Below are 22362 nucleotides of genomic sequence, written 5' to 3'. Positions count from 1 at the left end.
GAAATCCTCATTTACTGGTTGTCTGTATTCCATACAGCATGACATGCCGGGTGCCACTGAGATGCTTGAGCGTAGTAGCATACCATCTTATTTTATGTCTTAACCGCATTAGGCAACGAAAAGCTGCTCACAAGGTACTAGAGGTTCTAGGCTGCGTTTTTTTATAAGCACAGAAATAGGTTTTACACATGTTCCAAGCTGCAAATGAAGCACAGCAGAACTTGGTACAAGAAGGCAGCTTGCATTGGAGCCCACACAGATACAGGCTCAGTCTCACACAGATGTACCAGTGTCATACAACATCTTGATCAGGGCAATCTAGCAATGTAGTTTAGTTTTTTTTTCAAGTTGTGTTATTATGAAAATAATAAGAAACCTATTTTGACCAATATAGATGCTTGGAGGGGCCAAGACACATAGTAAAAAGTAAGAAGCTTGCTTACACAGGCCGGTATAGCACTGTATATAGCAGCCTCTCCAGTACATTCAGGATATATTAAGAGAAATATCTGTTTAACATTTTTTAATTAGTTTTTTTCAGATGCTCCATTTGTGTTTTCTCTCTGAAACACCTATTCTATGTTCTCCACCTAATTCTCAGTAGGTCTGCCTATCATTACAATGTATACGGCTAACATTAAGATCTCCAAACCATTGCCACTTAGGTGCTTATCCTGAAATATTGGTACTTTAGGGAAATTTTGGAGAAGAAATAACTTTTCCATAATGCAGGTGGCAAAACTGGAGCGGAACTATTATATAAGTAAGCGGGACCTGGAGAGGATCCAGTCGGAATTAGCCACCATCCAGAGTGAGTTGAAAACCCTGGGACAACGATATGAAGATGCCATAGCAGAGAAGCAAAAGCTGCAGAAGGAAGCGGAAATTATGGAGCGCAGGCTGATAGCAGCTGATAAATTGATCTCTGGTTTGGGATCTGAGAATTTAAGGCAAGTTTGGAAAGAAGTTTAAGCTAAGAAAACCTTCATTATTTTAAGCAGAAGTTTTATCGCATTGACCTCTTTGTTGTGCCCTTTGTAAATTCCTTCATCGGAATTGTGTGTGTCCTATCACTTAATTGCAATTCACTTACTTTATGTCTATTAGCAATCTGTTTTATTTGGTTAAAAAGCTGATGTGTAGATTTATTTTTAAATGACCACATAAGAGCTCAGCAGGTTATTGTAAATCCATTGGAGCTATAAGCAATAGCACAAAGAATTTGACAGTTATCTACACAAGTCATGAATCATAGGTTATTGTCCCAAGCCAGAATCACAGAGCAACAGAACACAGTAGATGAATTGGAACATAATCAAAGTCTTTCCAGGACGTGGGAGCACTTATAATTCATTTAGCCTTTCCACGACTGGACTAACCTATCCTGGCTGGGAAATGTAGGCCGTAGTAAGTGTATAGCCTCGCAAGAGACTTGCTATCTATGATGCATCTAATTTTAATATGTCTATTTTAGGTGGACAAATGATTTAGAAGACCTGAAGGAGAGGAGAGTGAAGTTGCTTGGAGATTGTTTACTCTGCTCAGCATTCCTTAGCTATGAAGGGGCCTTCAACTGGGAGTTCCGTAAAGAGATGGTATACACAGAATGGCAGCAAGACATAGTGGACCGTGAAGTCCCCCTGAGTCACCCCTTCAGGATTGAAAGTTTACTTACTGATGATGTTGAAATTAGCAGGTAAGTGAGTAAGTTAATCCAGACATGGCGGACCCGCTCTTTGGAAGTCTAAACTGACTTTTATTTCCAAAGGGGTGAGCGAAATCATTTGATGGTCGCTGACTATGACCTTATTTAGTTCGGCTGGGTGGTGGGTTGTGTTTATGGGCCGCTAAGCAGCGAAGCCGCTGAATCAGGCAGATTAAGCCCTTATTTTGCCATAATTGTTCAGAAAATCATAATTCAATAACAACATATTGGAACATCAGCATACAACATGAAAATCTGATGAAAATGATACACTACCTGTGTTTATTAACAAAGCCAAAAATAGTCCAGCAGTTCTAAAATAAAAAATAATTAAAGATTTTAGAGATGACCACAAATATGTTTTATAGATAAATACAGTTTACAATTGCTGTATCCCAGAATGTATTTATATTTGTATGGACAAACGGACATTGTGACATTCTGTTAAATTTCTGATTGCTGTTATATGTGACTCTCCTGAAGGTGGGGCTCAGAAGGTCTACCTCCAGATGAACTCTCAGTCCAAAATGGCATACTGACCACTAGGGCAAGCCGCTTCCCATTGTGCATAGACCCTCAACAGCAAGCACTCAATTGGATCAAAAGGAAGGAGGAAAGGAACAACCTAAAGGTTTGGTTAACTTGTTTTATTACATTATAAGGGATCAGTCAGTTACTTTGATTTAGGCAGATATAAACTGATAATTGGCAACTGAATTACTGATTGCTAATTAACCTAAGATCTCCCGTAATTCATCTGGGAGTCGAGCTTTTAGCCATACAGCTCTGACTTTATGGAACTAACACCCCCCCCCCCCCCACAATTGCAGAAAGTTCCCAATCTAGAATGATTAAAAAAGAGACTCAAGACTTTCCTATTTACTCAAGCATTTTCTTCATTCCCTCAAGTATTGTTTATGAAAAGCTTTTCTGTACTTCATTGTTTCTGTACTGTATTACATTCATTCTATCTGGTAAGCGCCTTGAGTCCTATTGGAGAAAGAGCGCTATATTAATAAAATTATTATAATTGATACTAAGAAATAAATTTGAATATTACATTTTATTTATCTTTTCTTTTTTAGATTTCCTCTTTTAATGACCCTGATTTCTTGAAACAATTAGAAATGGCCATTAAGTACGGATTCCCATTCCTGTTTCAAGATGTTGATGAATATATTGACCCTGTCATTGACAATGTTTTAGAGAAAAATATTAAAGGCGCCCAAGGTCGTCAGTTTCTCTATTTGGGAGATAAAGAGGTTGATTACGATCCAAACTTCAGACTGTACCTAAATACAAAGCTGGCAAACCCAAAGTACTCTCCTTCAGTGTTTGGTAAAGCAATGGTCATCAATTACACAGGTGAAGATATATAACACTTTTCCTAGTTATTCAATACATAGTGCACTGTACCTTGCCTTTGCATAGGTGTGTTTCTTAGTTTCTAACAAGTACTAGTTGATTAATAGGCTCAGCCATGCAATCCACCACAGTGATTCCATCTTGCAATAGAAAGTTGTGCTTACATGCCAACTTTGGGCTCAATTGTGTGTTGTAATACATAGGGCGGTATTCATTGAGGCTGATTCGCCAGGTTTTTATGGCGATTTTGTGCTGTAAGGCGAATTTCTAACTAAAACGGTGAATCACCCTATTCAATGACCAGATGGCGAATACATTTCAAGTTTTTTTCGCCATGATTCACAGAGTAGCAATCGCTATCTTTTTATGGTGAAGTGGAAGGTGAACTTTTAAAATAAAGTGTTTTGTTTTTTACAATTGGTGTAAAAAAATCTGGAATTTTATTCTGAGGAGGGGCATGCTATTTTTATTCATTATATATTTTTTTACACAGACCAGCCAGCAGGGGGCCGGAGCCGAGCCGCTCATTAGATATTCATATATTCACTTCACCCGATCATTACATATTCATGATCGGGTGTAGTGAATATACCCGGTCCCCTGCTGGCTCCCCCAGGGGGCAGCCTGTGCTGCCTGGCTCCCGGGGAGCCCACCTCCCCCCCACAAACGTTCTGGGGCAGGCAGGGAGACTTCCATCTCCCTGCCTGCCGCCGTCCTCAGGCTCCCTGCGGCGTCCGCCGCAGGAGCTCAAATTCGCCGGTCAGGGGCAGCGAGCCCCTGACTCGTTGAATACCGGAGCCGGCGAGGCTCCGGAACGCAGCGAGCAGTGGTGAATGTTCAGCGAATCCTAAACAGGATTTGCTGCACGTCGCCGGTATTCACATTGAATACCGCCCATAGTTGTATTTCAATTTATCCACGCCACCTCTAATAGAGTTCTACATACAGCGTGCATAAGAGCAGAAAGTAAAGGCAGGGGATAAATGGAAGATGAGGTGGTGAAAAGTGTGGTGTGAAAAGGAAATACATGGTGGGCGAAGATTGTAGAAGGAGGTGAACTAGATTGGGTGGGGAAACAGATGGGATAATGGGACAAAGAGGGATAAAGAAAGTGAAAGTAGGCAGAGAAACATTTGTTAGGTGGAGCAGTACATATAATTAAGGGGTTAGAGGCATACTTTTTCAGGGTGTAATATGGGCACACTTGCAAAGGTGGATTCAGAGGCACACATGGTCACGTGTGACAGAGGAACACATAGAGGGGTGGGGCAAAGGCATACATGGGTAGGGGCAGCAAACAAGGCAAACTTGGGGGTTTATTTACTAAGATGGGAGTTCTATTGAATATGTGATTTTGCTATGGGCAACCAAATTAGATTCTATATATTATCTTCTAGAACAGGGGTGGCCTGACTTTTGTAACCTGGGATCTACTTTCTGTACACTTACTTACTGGGGATCTACCTGCGTCTCCCCCTATGCAAAATATTCCCCTCCCAGTGCAATACTCCCCATACACATTAGGCCACACGGAATGAGCCAAAATTCAAATTATGCCACACGGAATGAGCCAAAACTCACATTATGCCACATGGAATGAGCCAAAATTCACATTATGCTATATGGAATGAGCCAAAATTCACATTATGCCACACAGCATGAGCTAAAATTCATATTATGCCAAACTGGATGAGCCAAAATGCACATTATGCCAAGCAGAATAAGACAAAATTCACATTATGCCACATGGAATGAGACAAAATTCACATTATGCCACACAGTATAAGACAAAAATTACATTATGCCACACAGTATGAGCCAAATTTCACATTATGTCACAAGGTATGAGCCAACAGTCACATTATGCCACACAGTATGAGCTAAAACTCACATTATGCCACACAAGATAGAATGAGACAGAATTCACATTCTGCCACACCAAATGATTTCAAATGATTTTATGTGGTGGGACGGGGAAGGGGGGTCTGTCTCTTTACAAGTAGAAGTTCATCCCAGTTGCTGCCTGTGATAGAGTTTAATATTCCCCTTCCAACATGCTTTTAAACTATTTTTTATGCAGCAATATATTTAGACAATTAATCTATGCAGCCTCTCAAACACTGCATAAACTATGAGCTGTACTGCATATATATATATATATATATATATATATATATATATATATATATATAAAAAACTTACGGCGGTATTCACTCCCGGCCTGTGGAAATAGCGGCCGTCGCCTATTCAATGCTGTCATTTCTGACAGCATCGATGGCACATTACGAAAAAATAGATTTGACTTTAAAACAAGTTGGATCTGTTTTGTAGGAAAACGGCTACGGATTGTCAAAATCATGGACGTTTTTCGTCAATCCGCGGCTGTTTTCGCTAACACGCCCACTTTCCGACACTCGACAGCCAGAACATTGAATTCCAACTGAGTTACAGTTGAGCTGCGCGAAAACGGCCCAGGATTCTGACTGTCAAGACGTTCCAACAATTTAAATCCCAGATTGAATACCCCAGATTGAATAAATCATAATATATATCTGAATTATGAAGAAAGGGCCTAATTTGTTTGGAAGCAATGCCTATACTTTTTTTTATGTACAATGCATGATAGATTGGTTTTGCAGTACAAAAAAAACCAATATACTGTATACTAACAGGCACAGTGTTCACTCTGAATCTCTTTTCTGTGTAATGTTCAGTTACTTTGAAAGGCCTCGAAGATCAATTACTGAGTGTCATTGTTGGCTTTGAAAGAAGAGAGTTGGAAGAGCAAAGAGAAAATCTTATTCTGGAGACCAGTGAGAATAAAAAGTTATTAAAGGACCTGGAAGACTCCTTATTAAGAGAGCTTGCAACCTCCACCGGTAACATGCTGGATAATGTGGAACTGGTTCATACCCTGGAAGAGACAAAGTCCAAAGCTACAGAGGTAGGTGTCAAATGTCACTACTGTCTAATGACAGATAACTCTGATTCTTCCAATATGCAATAAATACATTATATATTAGTAAGCTACTAACTCCATATTTACTGTTATGGCCTATGTGTATAAAGTTGCATAATATAATGAACAACAGCATACAATGACAACCTACTATTACAGTTGTAATATTAAAGTACTTTAGTCGGGATGCGGTCATTCGTCAGACTGCATTTAGGTCTACAGTCATTAGGTTGACCCCACTAGGTCGACTTGCAGGAAGGTCGACCTGACTTAAGGTCGACATGGGCCAAGGTCGACATGACTTAAGGTCGAATTTGCATAAAGGTCGACATGAGGAAGGTCGACTGGTCATAAGGTCGACATGGGTTTTTCACTGTTTTTTGAGCCGACATGTGCCGACAGGCGGTATTTCATGCCCTACCATCCACTAGGGCGTGGTGGGAGAATAAAATAGTGTGCCGAGCGCAGCGAGGCACCGTGCCCGAAGCATTGCGATTCCGATTCTCATTGCCAACTGTGTCCATGTCGACTGTGTCGACATTCGGATAAAAAAACAGTGAAAAACCCATGTCGACCTTATGACCAGTCGACCTTCCTCATGTCGACCTTTATGCAAATTCGACCTTAAGTCATGTCGACCTTGGCCCATGTCGACCTTAAGTCAGGTCGACCTTCCTGCCAGTCGACCTAGTGGGGTCGACCTAATGACTGTAGACCTAAATGCAGTCTGACGAATGATCCCATTCCCTTTAGTCATAGATTAACATTTTCTTTTCCAACTAGGTATCAGAAAAATTGAAGCTAGCAGAGAGGACTGCAGTGGACATTGATAAATTACGAGATGGTTATAGACCAGCTGCCAAGCGTGGTGCCATACTCTTCTTTGTCCTGTCTGAGATGGCACTGGTCAACTCAATGTATCAGTATTCGCTGTCATCATTCTTGGCTGTCTTTGATCTATCACTGCGGAAATCTTTGCCTGATGGTATTTTGGTCAAAAGGTTGAAAAACATAATGGACACATTGACATTCAACATTTATAACTATGGATGCACAGGTTAGTGTTTTCTTTCAGATACAGCCCACACTGTAATTCACATAGGAAACCACTTGTTCTTTTTCGGAATGTGCAGGAAGCCTTGTGTTTGGGTCTAGTTTCATTGTCGTGGTTTGATTTAGCAAATGATTACGACAATCATAAAAAGTCTGTGCATCAGCGGAAACAGCCACCGATATTCAAAATGGCCGCAGATTCAACAATTCATTGGCCATTTTTGACAGTGCAGATTCGACTTTTAACAATGTTAAACTTGCATAGGGGAGTGTAGATCACTGACATCCTCCGGGCAGTAATATCGTCTGAGATTGAATACCCCCCAATGAGGTAAGAGGGCTCTGCTCCCTTCCTTACATTCTACAGGATTACAATAATTTGATGGGATCTGGATTATAGGTTGACTGTCTAGTCCACATATGGTGGACATGCACACTGTTGATATAAGTGGCAATGTAGGAAAACTTTGTTTATTTTAAATTGTTTTACTTTTTCATACTTTACCATTCACGTGCTATGTGGCTCAGCAAGCTATGTGAGGGAACATGGTACACTAATTGGAGTTGCACATTCTCTAATGTACAAAGTAACACCAAACAAATGTGAAACTATTATGTAGACCTGTTCATGTGTCGACCATTTCCATGTCAACCTTTTACTTGTGTTGATATTTTCCCCATGACGACCTTGTGGCTACACACTGTCGGCCTAAAAACATTGACTCTTTGATCCACACCCAATTATGCCCCATAGACACTAGGCCAGGGGTCCTCAAACTATTTTGCTCTGGGACCCTATCAGACAATAAAAATAATGATAGGACCCCAGCAAGTTACTGCAGAAGGTCATCACATCACATGTGTAGTCAGCAGACATCACATACATGGCAGCATTGTGGATGCACAGAATGATGTGAGGAGTCTAAAATAACAGACAATTCAACAGATTTTTCAGACTGACAGAGATTAGTCATCAGCCTGATGATCAGCAACATGGAGTCACGACCCTGTGCTGAGAGGGTCAGGACCCACAGTTTGAGAACCGCTGCACTAGGCGATATATGTAGTAAAAGATGTCACTCAGAAGGGCCCTTCTGAATGATATATTTTACTATATTGCCTAGTGACTGTGCACATTGTTAACAACCTCCTTCCTTGTCCTTCATGGTCAGACGAGGGAGGTCCTCATTAATGACAATCATGTTGCAGCTGCAGCATGGTCGTCTCTCCCTCGTGGTCTCCATTCGCTGTCTCTCCCTTTACCCCAGCAACGGAAAGTGTGTATGCGCTTGCATCCCGTCCGGTCCCCGCAGCTGCCAATATCGGTGTCGGTGGGGTTCAGCTAGTGTGTATGGTGCTTAAGGATAGGATGCGTGTCTCTTGCTAGTACTAGAGGACTGGTGCATAATATGCAGTAATGATGTTTACGGCTTACTGCTGCACACTCTCAATGCTAGCTCTTAATTATATATATTGTAGCTATATTGCATTAAGTCATAGATATCTATTCCCATTACATTCTGACCACAAAATAACAGATGTGGCAGAGGTGTTTGTATTTTATTTAGAAATGTAGGCGCTCACATTTATTAACTAATGCCAAACAACATTAAAGTGTTGCTCCAGGCTGGGCGCGCACAGTCACCTACACTGACCTTACTGTTATGTTGTTCTGTCATTTTGATGGGCTGGTAACTAGTGTTTGCATAAATCTTAAAATCATGTAATTGTTATAAAGGCTGGTATGTATTATTTAATTTGTAATGTGTTGTGGAAGATAAGGACACTTTAAAAGTTAATAAGAATCTTATTAATGAAAATATTACTTTTCAATGTTGACTTCTACATTTATGCTATGTATTGTACTATAAAAAATGTGCATCTGTTAGCGGTCCAATAACTCCTGTATCTCTCAGGGCTGGGAATCTTTTGTTCACCAAAATCATTACCTACCAACACTAATTTTCTCTTCGGTTAGGGAGGGTACCCAATTAGCTATGAAAACGCAGACAAAAAATTGTCTGCAACTAAACCACAATCATTTTCCACAGGTTTTATCACAAATCTGCGTTCACCTTTTCTGAGCAGGTGAAAAATGTAGGGATTTGGTTCAAAATCACTGGGATACCCAGGGCCGGTGCTAGGGTGTCCGGCGCCCTCCTGCAAACCATAAATTTTGCGCCCTTTCACATTGCCATTGCAACAAACTGCAGCCCGATTGTGGGAGTTTATGCAACATGAGATCCTATGGAGGATCTCGGGTACATGTACATGTATGCATACACCATCTCAGTGGTGTGTCCGCAAAATGTTGCAGGCACTAAAGGTGCCCATACACGCTGCGAGAATCACATACGTTATGGGCTAGATCGCGATGCGATCCGAAAGCAGCACCTACTTTTTGTACTATGTGATGCGATGCCCGCAGGAGCACACATCGCATAGCACGCTGCTATTGCAGTGTGTATGGCCACCTTTAGGCACATAACCCAGCCCATTATTTAAAAAGTGTCTAAATTAATATAAAAAAAATATACAATTATTAAAAAATTTGCTATAAACATGTATAATAAAAGAATCACTGTTCTTTTGCTGTTTAATTCTTGTGCAGTCCCTCCTCTTCTATCTGCGTAGGCAGGACGCTGAGGACGCCATTACACCCCTCTCGTGACTGAGGGGGACAGGAGGGGAGAGAAGGAGGAGATGGAAGAAGAGGGGAGGAAATAGAGGGGGCGGAGTGTTGAGGACTGGCACTGGCACAGCACACTGAGAAGAGGGAAGGAAGAGGAGGCAGCGCTGCTGCCTGTTCGTCATTTGATTGACAGCTGACAGGCGTAGGGAGCAATGGGTAGGGGGCGGATCTGGACATGACATGTCATCCAGGCATTCACAGACAGCGCTACATGCCTCAGCGCAAGTGTCCGTGAGTGTGAGGAAGAGGGGGCAGGTCGCAGGAGGAGGACAGTGTGTGTGCGGTGCATGGAGCTGCTCAGCCTCTCCATACTGCCGCCCGCTATCAGACAGGCGCTGCAGGCGGCGTGCAGGAGGCAGTGACAGTGAGGGCTGAGGCAACTTTAGCAGAGCAGGGTGGGAGACAGCGCCTTTTCAGCATGGCGCCTACCTGCTTTGCAGGAGCTGCTGAGTGGGTAGCGCCGGCCCTGGGGATACCCCTCTGAATGGGTAATTAGGCACTTTAGACGTTTTTAATTAGCCAATAATAACTTGTAGCTTATGTTAAACAAATAATGCAAAATCATGAAAATTGGGGTACAAGGTATGGGACAAGTATTTGGGGTGTTTTGTTAGCCTTGCAGGGGTGTTTTTGGTGTGTTTTTAGCTTTGCAGGATGAAGTAGTCTTTTTTTATTAACTTTTTGTAAAATTGACTATAACTAACCAAATATATAATAAAAACAATTTTTTTCATGTGAACAAAATTCATATATATATGCCATTTGTGTACACATTTTTATTCTGACCATTTAAATACTGTTATCCTATATTATATGGTATATAGAATTATTGTGGTAATCCCATGTTTGAGAATTTGCAATAGAATACATTAGGTGTTAGAAAGAAATGGTGGCATACATACAGTACCAGCGAAAAGTCATTTTCCTTGCACTTTTTGTGCAATAGCTGTGATAAGGCTAGTTGCTGTAAATTACCACATTTTTGTTCCTAATTCAATACTCAAACACTGGAGCAACTCAAATGACTAGTGTAGGTTAGAATAGGTTCCCTATAGCTGCTTACTGTATTTGGGACCTAAGAGGAAGCAATAAACTTCTGGTCACATGACTGTCACAGTTTTACATTTTTACAAATGATGTGATTTTTATGATTGATGTTAAACTTAAAACATTATATTTTCAGGCTTATTTGAGAGACATAAGTTGCTGTTTTCCTTCAATATGACTATAAAGCTAGAACAAGCAGATGGCAGGGTGCCACAGGAGGAACTGGACTTCTTCTTAAAAGGTATCATTTATTGTGACTCGTTATAAGAATCTGGGTTTTGGTTTAAGTTTGGTGTATTTAGATCCTTCTTTCTCCTTTAGGAAATATATCACTGGAGAAAAGCAAGAGAAAGAAGCCATGTTCTTGGCTTCCAGACCAAGGATGGGAAGACATCATCCGCCTCTCTGAATTGTTTCCATCCCTGTATGGGTCACTTCCTGATCTTGTGGAGAGACATGAGTCGGAATGGAAAGTTGTAAGTGAGATCTTAGTTATCGCATTTAAACCACAGAAAGCTGAATATTATTACTTGACCCTTTGAATGCCAAGTGAATTTGATAACAGAGGTGTAAAAATTGCCAAGCAAACCTTTATATTCATCATAATTCCATGTAATGTTTACCTTATATAGGAAATTTAATATTTTTTTACACCACGGTTTTTATTTGAATTTATATAACAAATGTGAGCGACGCTGGCAATTTTAGCGCAGATGTTGGCACTCAAAGGGTTAAGCGAGAACAAATATGACCAGTCATCCTATTGTATTGTCATTTCATATCTGTATTACTTAATAAATATTAAATTTGCAGCAGATAACATAACTGACATTTTAACTAGATCAAATAAATGTGTAGTGTCCGATGAAGCACTAAAGGACGTTTTGCACATATAATGACAAAGGTCATTAAAGAAAAGGGTTACACAGGAAAAAGTGTTGTAACCCATAGCAACGTATCAGATGTTTGCTGTAATTTTCCATCGTATACTACAGAAAACATCAGCAATTGTGTTCTTCTGCTCCTGTACTTAGTGGTATGACCTGGACACTCTGGAGCAGTATCCCTTCCCTCTCGGCTACAATGACAAGCTTTCTACCTTTCAAAAACTGCTGCTGCTGAGATGCTTTAGAGTCGACCGTGTGTACAGGGCTGTAACAGACTATGTCACAGTCACCATGGGAGAGAAGTAAGTAACCAGCTGAAATGAATGATATAATGCAGTCTATTGACAGCCAGCATCCTGTCGTCCGGTCACGCTCATCCCCTGGGGACATATATGCGCACCCTCTTTCCAAAATGCCAATGTCACCAGTCTAGCAATGGCTACACTTGTTGGAAGCTGTGTACAGTTACATTGCATCACATCAATGATACAGTTGATAAATGACCCCCAAGTATATTGAAGGTCTAAATGGATTGTTTTTTTTTATTGTTCTGACTACAGTGGGTAAAACACTGTAATTTATATATAACTATGTGATGCTGTATGGATACATATAGAACGTGCCAGCTGTTTGCAGTGTGACATACTTGAGTTTACAGTAACACTCATCTAGGAGCCAGCATGACCAGGCAGCCAGAATAAAGCACCTTTGGGAGCAGCTATAGTACTGGCAAAGTGCATGCACCTCATTTAATATTTATTTGTTGCCTGCTGTAACCATGTCCTTGCTGTAACCCTGTCCCTGCTGTAACCCTGTCCCTGCTGTAACCCTGTCCCTGCTGCAACCCTGTCCCTGCTGCAACCCTGTCCCTGCTGCAACCATGTCCCTTCTTTGACCATGTCCCTGCTGTGACCATGTCCCTGCTGTGACCATGTCCCTGCTGTGACGGGATGCGGTCATCTATTAGAATGAACTTAGGTCTACAGTCATTAGGTCGACCCCACTAGGTCGACTGGCAGGAAGGTCGACCTGACTTAAGGTCGACATGGGCCAAGGTCGACATGACTTAAGGTCGAATTTGCATAAAGGTCGACATGAGGAAGGTCGACTGGTCATAAGGTCGACATGGGTTTTTCACTGTTTTTTGAGCCGACATGTGCCGACAGGCGGTATTTCATGCCCTACCATCCACTAGGGCGTGGTAGGAGAATAAAATAGTGTGCCGAGCGCAGCGAGGCACCGTGCCCGAAGCATCGCGAGCGAAGCGAGCGATGCAAGGGTCCGATTCTCATTGCCAACTGTGTCCATGTCGACTGTGTCGACATTCGGATAAAAAAACAGTGAAAAACCCATGTCGACCTTATGACCAGTCGACCTTCCTCATGTCGACCTTTATGCAAATTCGACCTTAAGTCATGTCGACCTTGGCCCATGTCGACCTTAATTCAGGTCGACCTTCCTGCCAGTCGACCTAGTGGGGTCAACCTAATGACTGTAGACCTAAATGCAGTCTGACGAATGATCCCATTCCGCTGTGACCATGTCCCTGCAGTGACCCTGTCCCTGCTGTAACCCTGTCCCTGCTGTAACCCTGTCCCTGCTGTAACCCTGTCCCTGCTGTAACCATGCCACTGCTGGAAAGTGCAGCAGTCCAATAGAAATATAATGAATGGTAGATCTTTCCCCACTGGCTCACATATAATGTAATCTGATGAGATTGCCGCAGTACTCCTATATCACTACCGTTCTTCTCTGTGGTCCCTGCAGAACTGCCAGCTAACACTTGTCTTCTTAGATTAGTCTTTTAACCATTGTAAATGTATCTTCCCTGCAACCTATATTTAGCTGTGGGCACTTAATGGTTTGTAATGGCAAAAGTGAAATAATCATTGTTTAGCACTGCAGCCTTCAGGACAATGATAATCCGTCCATAACCAGTATAAAAACACACGCTTACCCATGTGTCATGTCCACTCAGGCGAGTCACACTCACACGCGTTAAGGTTCATTTACTAAGTGCAGAATGTTTGTTACAACCCATAGGTATGTCCAGCCACCCGTCATAAGCTTTGAAGCTATATTTGAACAAAGTGTTCCTACTTCACCCATTGTGTTTATCCTGAGTCCGGGGTCTGATCCTGCCAGTGACCTCATGAAGTTGGCAGACAGGTCAGGCTTTGGAGGAAATCGCTTGAAATTCCTTGCCATGGGTCAGGGGCAGGAAAAAGTAAGTAACGCGACTTGTTTGACCTCTTATTATGTTCTGTATTTCTCAACAGCTAGGTTAACTCACAGTAAATAATTTTGCTTTGCTAAATTAATCTACCATATATACAGTGCTATTGTGCTAGATTATGTTGGATTATGTACACATCTACAGTAAATATTGATTTACATTTATTTTCGATCACCCAGAAAACTCAACTTAATCTATTGCAAATGCTTAATCCCCCCCACCTCCTCCCTCCCCCCCTCCCCACACATTTTGAGACACTTCTTATATAATCAGTATATCAATTAATTTCTAGTCTATAACATAGAAACGGCAGAAACTGCTATCAAGTTAAATTGCTTCACTCTGTCATTTGTATAACCTTTTATTTACTCCAGGTATATATAAAAATGAATGAAAACTAAAATGCTATTTAATATTTCAATCCTATATACATGTACAAATTGTTCTGCAGTGTCCCTAATTAGCTTCAGATTTTGCTAATTAGTCTCAGAGTTTCTATATTTATATGTTTATTTATTTACAGTTTCTTATATAGCGCAGCAGATTCCGTTGCGTTTTACAATTGTAGACAATGATAAAACAAGCTGGGTAACAACAGACAGACTTGGAGGTTAGAGAGCCCTGCTTCAAGCTTACAATCTATAGGGATATAGGAGGGAAACACAAGGACAGGCATCAGTAATAGCACAGCAGTCCCACAGTTACAAGTCCAGAAGGGAAGCAATATAATACATAAGTGCCTCAGAGGGTTATGCATGTAGAACTTAAATATGACAGGCTTGCCTGAAGAGGTGAGTTTTCAGGGAACACTTGAAAGTTTGGAGGCTAGTGTAGAGTCTTATTGTGCATGGAAGGGCGTTCCATAGGATGGGAGCAGCCCGATGAAAGTCCTGTAATAGTGAATGGGAGCTAGTGATCTGTGCAGAAGAGAGACGCAGATCTTGTGTAAAGCGGAGTGGTCGAGATGGGAGATATTTTGTGATAAGTAAAGAGATATATGCTGGTGCAGTTCGGTTAATGCGAGTAGAAGTGTTTTATATTGAATACGGTAAGATACAGGTAACCAATGGAGGGACTGGCAGACTGGATCAGCAGACGATGAGTGTCTTGCAAGGAAGATCAGCCTAGCAGCAGCATTTAAAATGGATTGCAGTGGAGCGAGTCTGTTCTTGGGAAGACCATTTAGGAGACTATTGCAATAATCAATGCAGGATATAATGAGTGCATGGATACGAGATTTAGTAGTGTCTTGCGTGAGATACAGTCGTATTTTGGATATGTTTTTTAGATGCATGTAACATGATTTGGAGACAGATTGAATGTGGGGAAGAAAGGACAGTTCAGAGTCGTGGATGACCCCTAAGCAACAAGCTTGTGGGGTAGGGTAGATTGTCTAGTTTTCAACAGCGATAAAGATATCAGGATGGTAGCTGTTCTTAGTTGGCGGGAATATAAGTAATTCCGTTTTGGAAATATTGAGTTTGAGTTGGCGAGAAGACATCCAAGATGAGATGGCAGAGAGACTTTCAGAGACTCGACCCAAAACCACTGGTGACAACTCTGGGGTTGATAGATAGATTTGAGTATCATCCGCATATAAGTGATACTGAAATCCAAAAGAGCTGATTATTTTGCCAAGAGAGGAAGTATAGATTGAGAAATCAGAGGACCTAAAGGTGGCCATACACATGCAGATTTATGCCAAAAGGGATGGTGTGTGATTTTTCAAATGCGCCTCTCACCTAGCAGCCTGAGAAATCTCCAGCTGGTTCAATCGGCCAGCCAATATCATGGATGAAAGAGGGGGGGTTGGAGAAGTTTTAACACAGGCGCTTATGGTCAGATGTATACAAGTTCCAATATATTTATTTAAAAAGGTTTATTTTCTAAACTGCATGAAAAAAATAAACTTTGCAGAAAAAACAAATATTTTAAAAATAATAGAAAAAATAGTTCACTCACAAAGGGGTCCGATGGAAGTGGTGCGCTAAATGCATCCTAGCGCTATACATCCAGGATATGAAGGGTGGATTTTTAAAACCACCTGCCGCTTCTGTTTAACAGGTAAATGTTATAGGTTGCTCCTGCCGCAATTTGTACTCCACGACTCTCTGCTATCTCCCGCAGCTGTGGTCCCAGCTTGTAGGTAGAGAGAAAGTCTGTCTAGTACTGACATACAATGCCGGCTCCGTTGTGCGGCTCCGTTTGCGGCTCCTGTTCTGGGGGGTGGTTGGAAGGTAGAAAAAAAGTGACCACGTTCACCTGGCCAACGCGTTTCAATCCGCAACGGGAGAGCCTTGACAAAGATCCCGTTGCGGATTGAAACGCGTTGGCCAGGTGAACGTGGTCACTTTTTTTCTACCTTCCAACCACCCCCCAGAACAGGAGCCGCAAACGGAGCCGCACAACGGAGCCGGCATTGTATGTCAGTACTAGACAGACTTTCTCTCTACCTACAAGCTGGGACCACAGCTGCGGGAGATAGCAGAGAGTCGTGGAGTACAAATTGCGGCAGGAGCAACCTATAACATTTACCTGTTAAACAGAAGAGGCAGGTGGTTTTAAAAATCCACCCTTCATATCCTGGATGTATAGCGCTAGGATGCATTTAGCGCACCACTTCCATCGGACCCCTTTGTGAGTGAACTATTTTTTCTATTATTTTTAAAATATTTGTTTTTTCTGCAAAGTTTATTTTTTTCATGCAGTTTAGAAAATAAACATGCAGATTTATCTTCAGATCTGCTTGCGTAACTCTGACTGACAGAGGTAATGAAGAAGAAGTAGAGTCAGAGAAGTGAACACTGAAAGAGCAATCAGATCGGTAAGATGTGAACCAGGAAAGGGCTGTTTCTCTTTCAATGGTCCTGGTGACACAGCTTCACATTGGTGACACAGCTTCACATTGGGATGTAGGAGGGTCCGCAGGAGCCAGGCACCTATCCTAAAGCTTTTGGAGGGTAGGCTCCTCCCCTACTGCATCCCAGATTCCTCAGTTCGTGTTAGGTGCCCACTGGAGTGGGTGCTATTCTAAAGGGCTGCCGGAGCAGCCGAAGGAGTAGAGCTAGTTAGGGTTTTTATTATTTTATTAACTTTTACACTAGCTAGGTAGGCACAGTGTGAGGATTCTCATTAGTGAATCTTCACACTGCTAGCGCAGCAGGAGCTGACAGAAGCGCGTCCTGTCAGCTCACTGTGCACATGGGAGACGCTGTCTGGCCTCCCTGTGCAGCGCTTACAGCTTCTTTTAAGAAGCTGCCTGGGCTCCGGAGCGCTCTGAAACCGGCTTCACGCTAGGTGGGGATCATGGGGGACAGGCGCTCCGTGATGGCGGCGGCCATTTTATGCGGAGCTTACACACTGAGCTCCTGATATGAGAGGACAGCAGTGTTGTTACAGGCATGTTCCGAGTGGTCCCCAGCTGAGGGGGAGATACTGGAACAAGGAGATCCTACAATGGGAGCGGCTGTCTGGGGGTAGTTGGCGCCAAAAGTCACAGACCCCGCAGCAGCAGGGACTTGATCCCTTCCCTCACTCTGTTTTGGCGCCATTCAGAACGCTTGCAGCGGAGCTGAGCTGGCTTACAGATCCTGACAGAGTGATTGGATTTCCTGGGCTTCGCTTTCCCCATTCTGAAGACTACAGAAAGCTAAGTGACTGAGTACACTGTATATAATGTATGTACATTTAATGCTGTGACCGTGTTATTGAGAACATCAGGTCTGAGCAACAGCCTGTGGTCTTGGGGGAGGGAGCCTAAAATGCATTGAGCGCTTGCAGTGGTTGTACACTGAGAATTGTCCCTGAGGGGGGCTTATGTATTTATATGCGCTGCTGTGAAACCCATGGGGAGTGAACTCCAGAGGGTAGTACATCGGAACTTGCATGGGCCAAGCCCTAGGCAGGTCTAAAAATGCCTTGGAGCATTACTGGACAGGCAGAGTGATGGCTGGTAACTTCCCTAGACCATTGCCATTCTCTCAGCAGTCCCCTAGCTCTGTGCCTCGGACCCAGACAGATCCTGACTGATTACAGGTCATGCAGGATACTGCTATGGGAATCAGCAGGTTTAAATTACTTGTTGCACAAGTTTTATGGTTATTCTGTGGGGACCCCTAAAAGGTCTTATTCAGGGCCATTATTAGCTGCTGATGAGGTAGGAGAGTACACAGAGCAAACCAGGGTGATATTTCTGAAGAGTCCTCAGCCTCAGGGGTAGAGGATTTTATTACTGCTGTTAAACAGGCATTAAATTTGTCTGTGAAGGATAAACTCCTGCAAAGGTTGTTTTTTATGAGACAGCGTAAAGAATCTGATATCTCCCTGCTAAGGGGCCTGAAAAACCCCTGATAAAAGGCTTCAGATACTTAAAAGATTTCTAAGCCTGTACCCCATGCCTGAGGTGCATGCTGACCTCTGGAAAAAAGTCCCAGTGGTAGATGCTTCTGTGACACGTGTATCAAGACCTCAGGTGGAGCCACTGTGCTACCAGTACAAGGGGTAGCAGCGTTTAAGGACCCCGCAGACTAAAAGCTGGAGGGTAGCCTCAAAGCATTATTTTAAGGGGTGGGATACACCCTACGCCCTCTGAGGATTTCAGCCTGGGTCTCTAAGGCCATGATCGTGTGGGCCAAAAATTTGTGCACTATTTTACACGCTGACCCTTGTGTGTTATTGCTTGCAGAGAAGCTTAAAAACGGCTGCAGAGCATGTATTGGAGTCTGAGAGGAAGCTCTCAAAATGGCTGCCAGAGTTTCCACAGTGTCTGTAAATGCCAGGAGAGTGATCTGGCTTAAGGCTTGGGAGGCAGATAATGTGTCTAAGAAAGCCTTAGAGACAATAGCTTTTAAAGGAAAGCTGTTACTTCCTTCTGAACTGAAAGAGATTATTAGCAGGCCACAGGTGGCAAAAGTACTGTCCTGCCAGTCCCTGCAGCCAAGCAGACATCAAGGCTTTCTGCTTTCAGGCCAGCCTTGCGGCCCTCCCTTAGAGGAGGTGCGTCTTTCTGAGGACAGCCCTTCAGGGGAAAGGTCCTAAAGTCTAAATTTGGTTCCTTTCATAAGAAACCAAACACAAAGGAGAGGACAAACCGTCTGCATGACTGCCAAGGGTTTTGCCCGGCGGTGGTCAAGATGGGGGGACATCTGACACTGTTCAAAGACGCATGGGCATTGTTAGACCGGGATTCTTGGGTGTTAGAAATTATAACCCAGGGTTACAGAATTCCCTTCAAGGGTCTTCTTCCAAGAAGATTCATTCCCACGCCAATACCAAAAGGGGCTCGGCTCCGTACAGCTCCCTTGGGAGCGGCTCATTCTCTTTTAGAGAAGGGTGTGGTGATCCCGGTCCCCAGAGCGGAATGGAAAAAAGGCTTTTATCCCACTCTGTGTCGGGTGTCCAAACCAGAAGGGTCTTTCAGACCGATTCTCAATTTAAAGTCGTTAATTATCCATTTGTGGGTAGACCATTTCAAAATGGAGTCTCTACGGTCAGTGCTGTGTAGCCTGGACCAGGGAGAATTTTTGGCGTTCATGGATGTCCAGGACGCATACCTTCATGTTCCTGTTCACCCAGGACATCAGGTTCTATTGAGATAGGAGACCATGCACTTGCAATTCCAGGTGTTGCACTTCGGCCTGGCCACAGCGTCAAGGGTATTCACCAAGATAATGTCTGTAATGGCGGCTGTGCTTCGACTGAGGGGAAACACTGTGATCCCATATTTGGACGACCTGCTGTTCAGAGCGGAGTCAGCAGACATGTTGAAGAGTCACTGGGCAAAAGCCATTGGGTTTTTGGCAGGCTCACGGCTGGTTTTTTAAACTTACAAAAGTCTCAGTTGGTGCCGTCACAGAGACTCCAATTCTTGGGGATTGGTCTGGATACCCAGTTGCATTGGGTGTTTCTACCAGAGGCATAGGCCAGGGATCTGGCTGCCTTGGTACAAGAGATCCTAGGGTCTCAGAGCACAGCAGTATGGAGGTGCCTCAAACTGCTGGGGAAGATGGTGGCGTCTTTCGAGACGTTACAGTTCGCCAGGTTCCACTCTAGAGTGTCCCAGTGGACAGGGAACACTCAGACCATGAGGTCAGAACAAATGGTGTTGTTTTCAGAAACTCGATCCTTCCTAAAATGGTGGATGGAGGTGGATTCCCTTCGGGGGAGTCGGTCCCTGCAGTCCTGGAGCTGGTTGGTAGTCAAAACTACCGACGCCAGTCTCAGAGGATGAGGGGCAGTAGTCATGGACCTGCGTCTGCAGGGCTTGTGCACTTTAGAGCAGAAAGACTGATACTTTACAGTCTGCCTTACTGATCAACATCTTGGAACTGAGGGCTGTGTGGAAGAGGTTTTCTCTGGCGGGAGAAAAGATTACAAGAGCTCCCTTTTAGGCATTCAGACCGACAACGTCACAGCTGTGGCATATCTGAATCACCAGGGAGGCACACACAGCAATCTGGCCATGTGGGAGGTGTCCCGAATCTTCTTGTGGGCGGAACAGAATGTTCTAGCATTATCAGCAATCTTCATACCAGGAGTGGAGAATATAGAGGCCGACTTCCTGAGCAGGGAGAAACTGATGGAAGGAAAATGGAGGCTGAATCCACAAGTATTCCACTAGATTACAATAAGGGGGAAACCCCGGAGAGGGACCTGAAGGCATACAGGTTCATCCATCAGGTACCCAGGTTGTATGACAGGATGTGGGATCCACTGGCAGAAGCAGTGGATGCCATGACTATCCCCTGGGAGGGGAATCTTCTTTATGATTTTCCGCCAGTTCCAATGCTGGCAAGAGAGTTGAAAACAATACAGGCCCAGACAATTCCAGTAATTTTAGTGGCCCCAGATTGGCCAGGGAGATCCTGGTACTCGAGGCTTCAGAGATTCTCTGTGGACTCGTGGCGTCTACCTCTGAGGTCAGACCTTCTAAAACAAGGACCGTTCAACCAGCTGGATTCAGCTCGATTAATTTTGACGGTCTGACTGTTGAAAACGCCATTTTGAGGAATATAGGATTCTCAGAGGCGGTGGTTAACACAATGAGGAAAGACAGAAAGTCAGTGTCTTCTGTAAATTATATTGGGGCCTGGAAGACCTATATTTGGTGGTGTGTAAGACAGAGGTCACGCACATCGAGATTTAAAATGGCTAAATTGTTGGAGTTTTTTACAGGAGGGCCTTTCCTCTGGGTTAGGCCTTCAGTCACTCAGAGTACATATCTCGACCGTGTCAATTTTTCTTTCCAAAGAAGGATTGCGTTAGAACCAGAAGTACAGACCTTCCTGCAGGGGGTTTATCTATTGAAACCTCCCTACAACCAACCAGTAGCACCAGGGGAATTATCTCTGGCTCTGGAGTACCTTAAAGAGGCGCCTTTTGAGCCGTTAAGGTCGGTTGACCTTAGTTTCCTTTCAGGGAAGCTGGTATTTTTGTTGGCGGTGGCGTCAGCAGAAAAAAAAAAAAAAAAAAAAAAATATCGGAGTTGATTGCTTTGTGCTACAAGTATTCCTCCCTTATATGTCATGATGATAGGGCTGCCTTTCGGACAGTACCCCTAGATTTTTACCAAAAGTAGTCTCTGCTTTTCTTCTAAATCAGGAGATTGTTCTGCCTGTGTTTCAACCCCCAGAGGGTTGTTAGGAAAAGGGACAAATTGAGGAATTTGGATGTTGTGCGCGTCTTGCGCGTTTATGTGGACAGAGTTAAGAGTGTCAGAAAGACTGATACTTTACTGGTTTTGTATGACATACACAAACTTAGTTGGCCTGCTTCTAAAAAAGCAGACCATTGCTAGGTGGTTGCGCTCTGTTATTGCGTTTGCATATACTAAAGTTGGTAGGCCTGTACCGGCCAGGATTAATGCGCATACCACCAGGTCGGTTGCCACCTCTTGGGCGGTTCGACATGGGGCAACAGCTGAGCAGGTTTGCAGCGCTGCCACTTGGTCATCTGTTCATAATTTTGCCAAATTCGATAGGTTCCATGAGTTCGCGTCGGTGGACGCATCATTCGGGCGAGCAGTGATGAATACTGCAGACCTGTGCGTACCCACCCAAAAGGACCGGCTCTGGAACGTCCCAATGTGAAGCTGTGTCACCAGGACCATTGAAAGAGAAAAAGGGATTTTTGTAAGAACTTACCGTTCGAATCCCTTTCTCTGATATGGTCCTGGTGACACAGCGATCCCTCCCTTACGCTCAGTAAGTATGCCAGTGTTCATGATGTTTCATGTTATAATTGGTTGAAAAGTTAAATTTAAAATTGTGCATATAATATGTGCAGTTGTTTGTACTGAGTTAATGTATTCCAGTGGCTTTGAAAGATTGAACTGAGGAATCTGGGATGCAGTAGGGGAGGAGCCTACCCTCCAAAAGCTTTAGGATAGGTGCCTGGCTCCTGCGGACCCTCCTACATCCC

The 22362-nt window shown here is 43.4% G+C and overlaps 1 protein-coding gene across 1 annotated transcript in view; it reads left to right on the top strand.

Annotated features, from left to right (window-relative positions):
* The window catches only part of DNAH10 (dynein axonemal heavy chain 10), a 156841-nt gene that overhangs the window by 121223 nt on the left and 13256 nt on the right, over positions 1 to 22362 (top strand). The window contains exons 60-69 of the mRNA XM_083150976.1: positions 733 to 950; positions 1475 to 1696; positions 2189 to 2336; positions 2791 to 3070; positions 5785 to 6014; positions 6813 to 7086; positions 10958 to 11062; positions 11143 to 11297; positions 11856 to 12010; positions 13752 to 13935. Coding sequence (XP_083007102.1) covers positions 733 to 950; positions 1475 to 1696; positions 2189 to 2336; positions 2791 to 3070; positions 5785 to 6014; positions 6813 to 7086; positions 10958 to 11062; positions 11143 to 11297; positions 11856 to 12010; positions 13752 to 13935 — 1971 coding nt within the window. The remainder of the gene's footprint in view (positions 1 to 732; positions 951 to 1474; positions 1697 to 2188; positions 2337 to 2790; positions 3071 to 5784; positions 6015 to 6812; positions 7087 to 10957; positions 11063 to 11142; positions 11298 to 11855; positions 12011 to 13751; positions 13936 to 22362) is intronic.

Source organism: Crinia signifera, chromosome 1 (assembly GCF_055691185.1).
Source record: "Crinia signifera chromosome 1, ASM5569118v1, whole genome shotgun sequence".
Lineage (NCBI taxonomy): Eukaryota > Metazoa > Chordata > Amphibia > Anura > Myobatrachidae > Crinia > Crinia signifera.
Note: the sequence above shows the minus strand (reverse complement) of the source record. Positions and strands in the feature narration are given on the sequence as shown.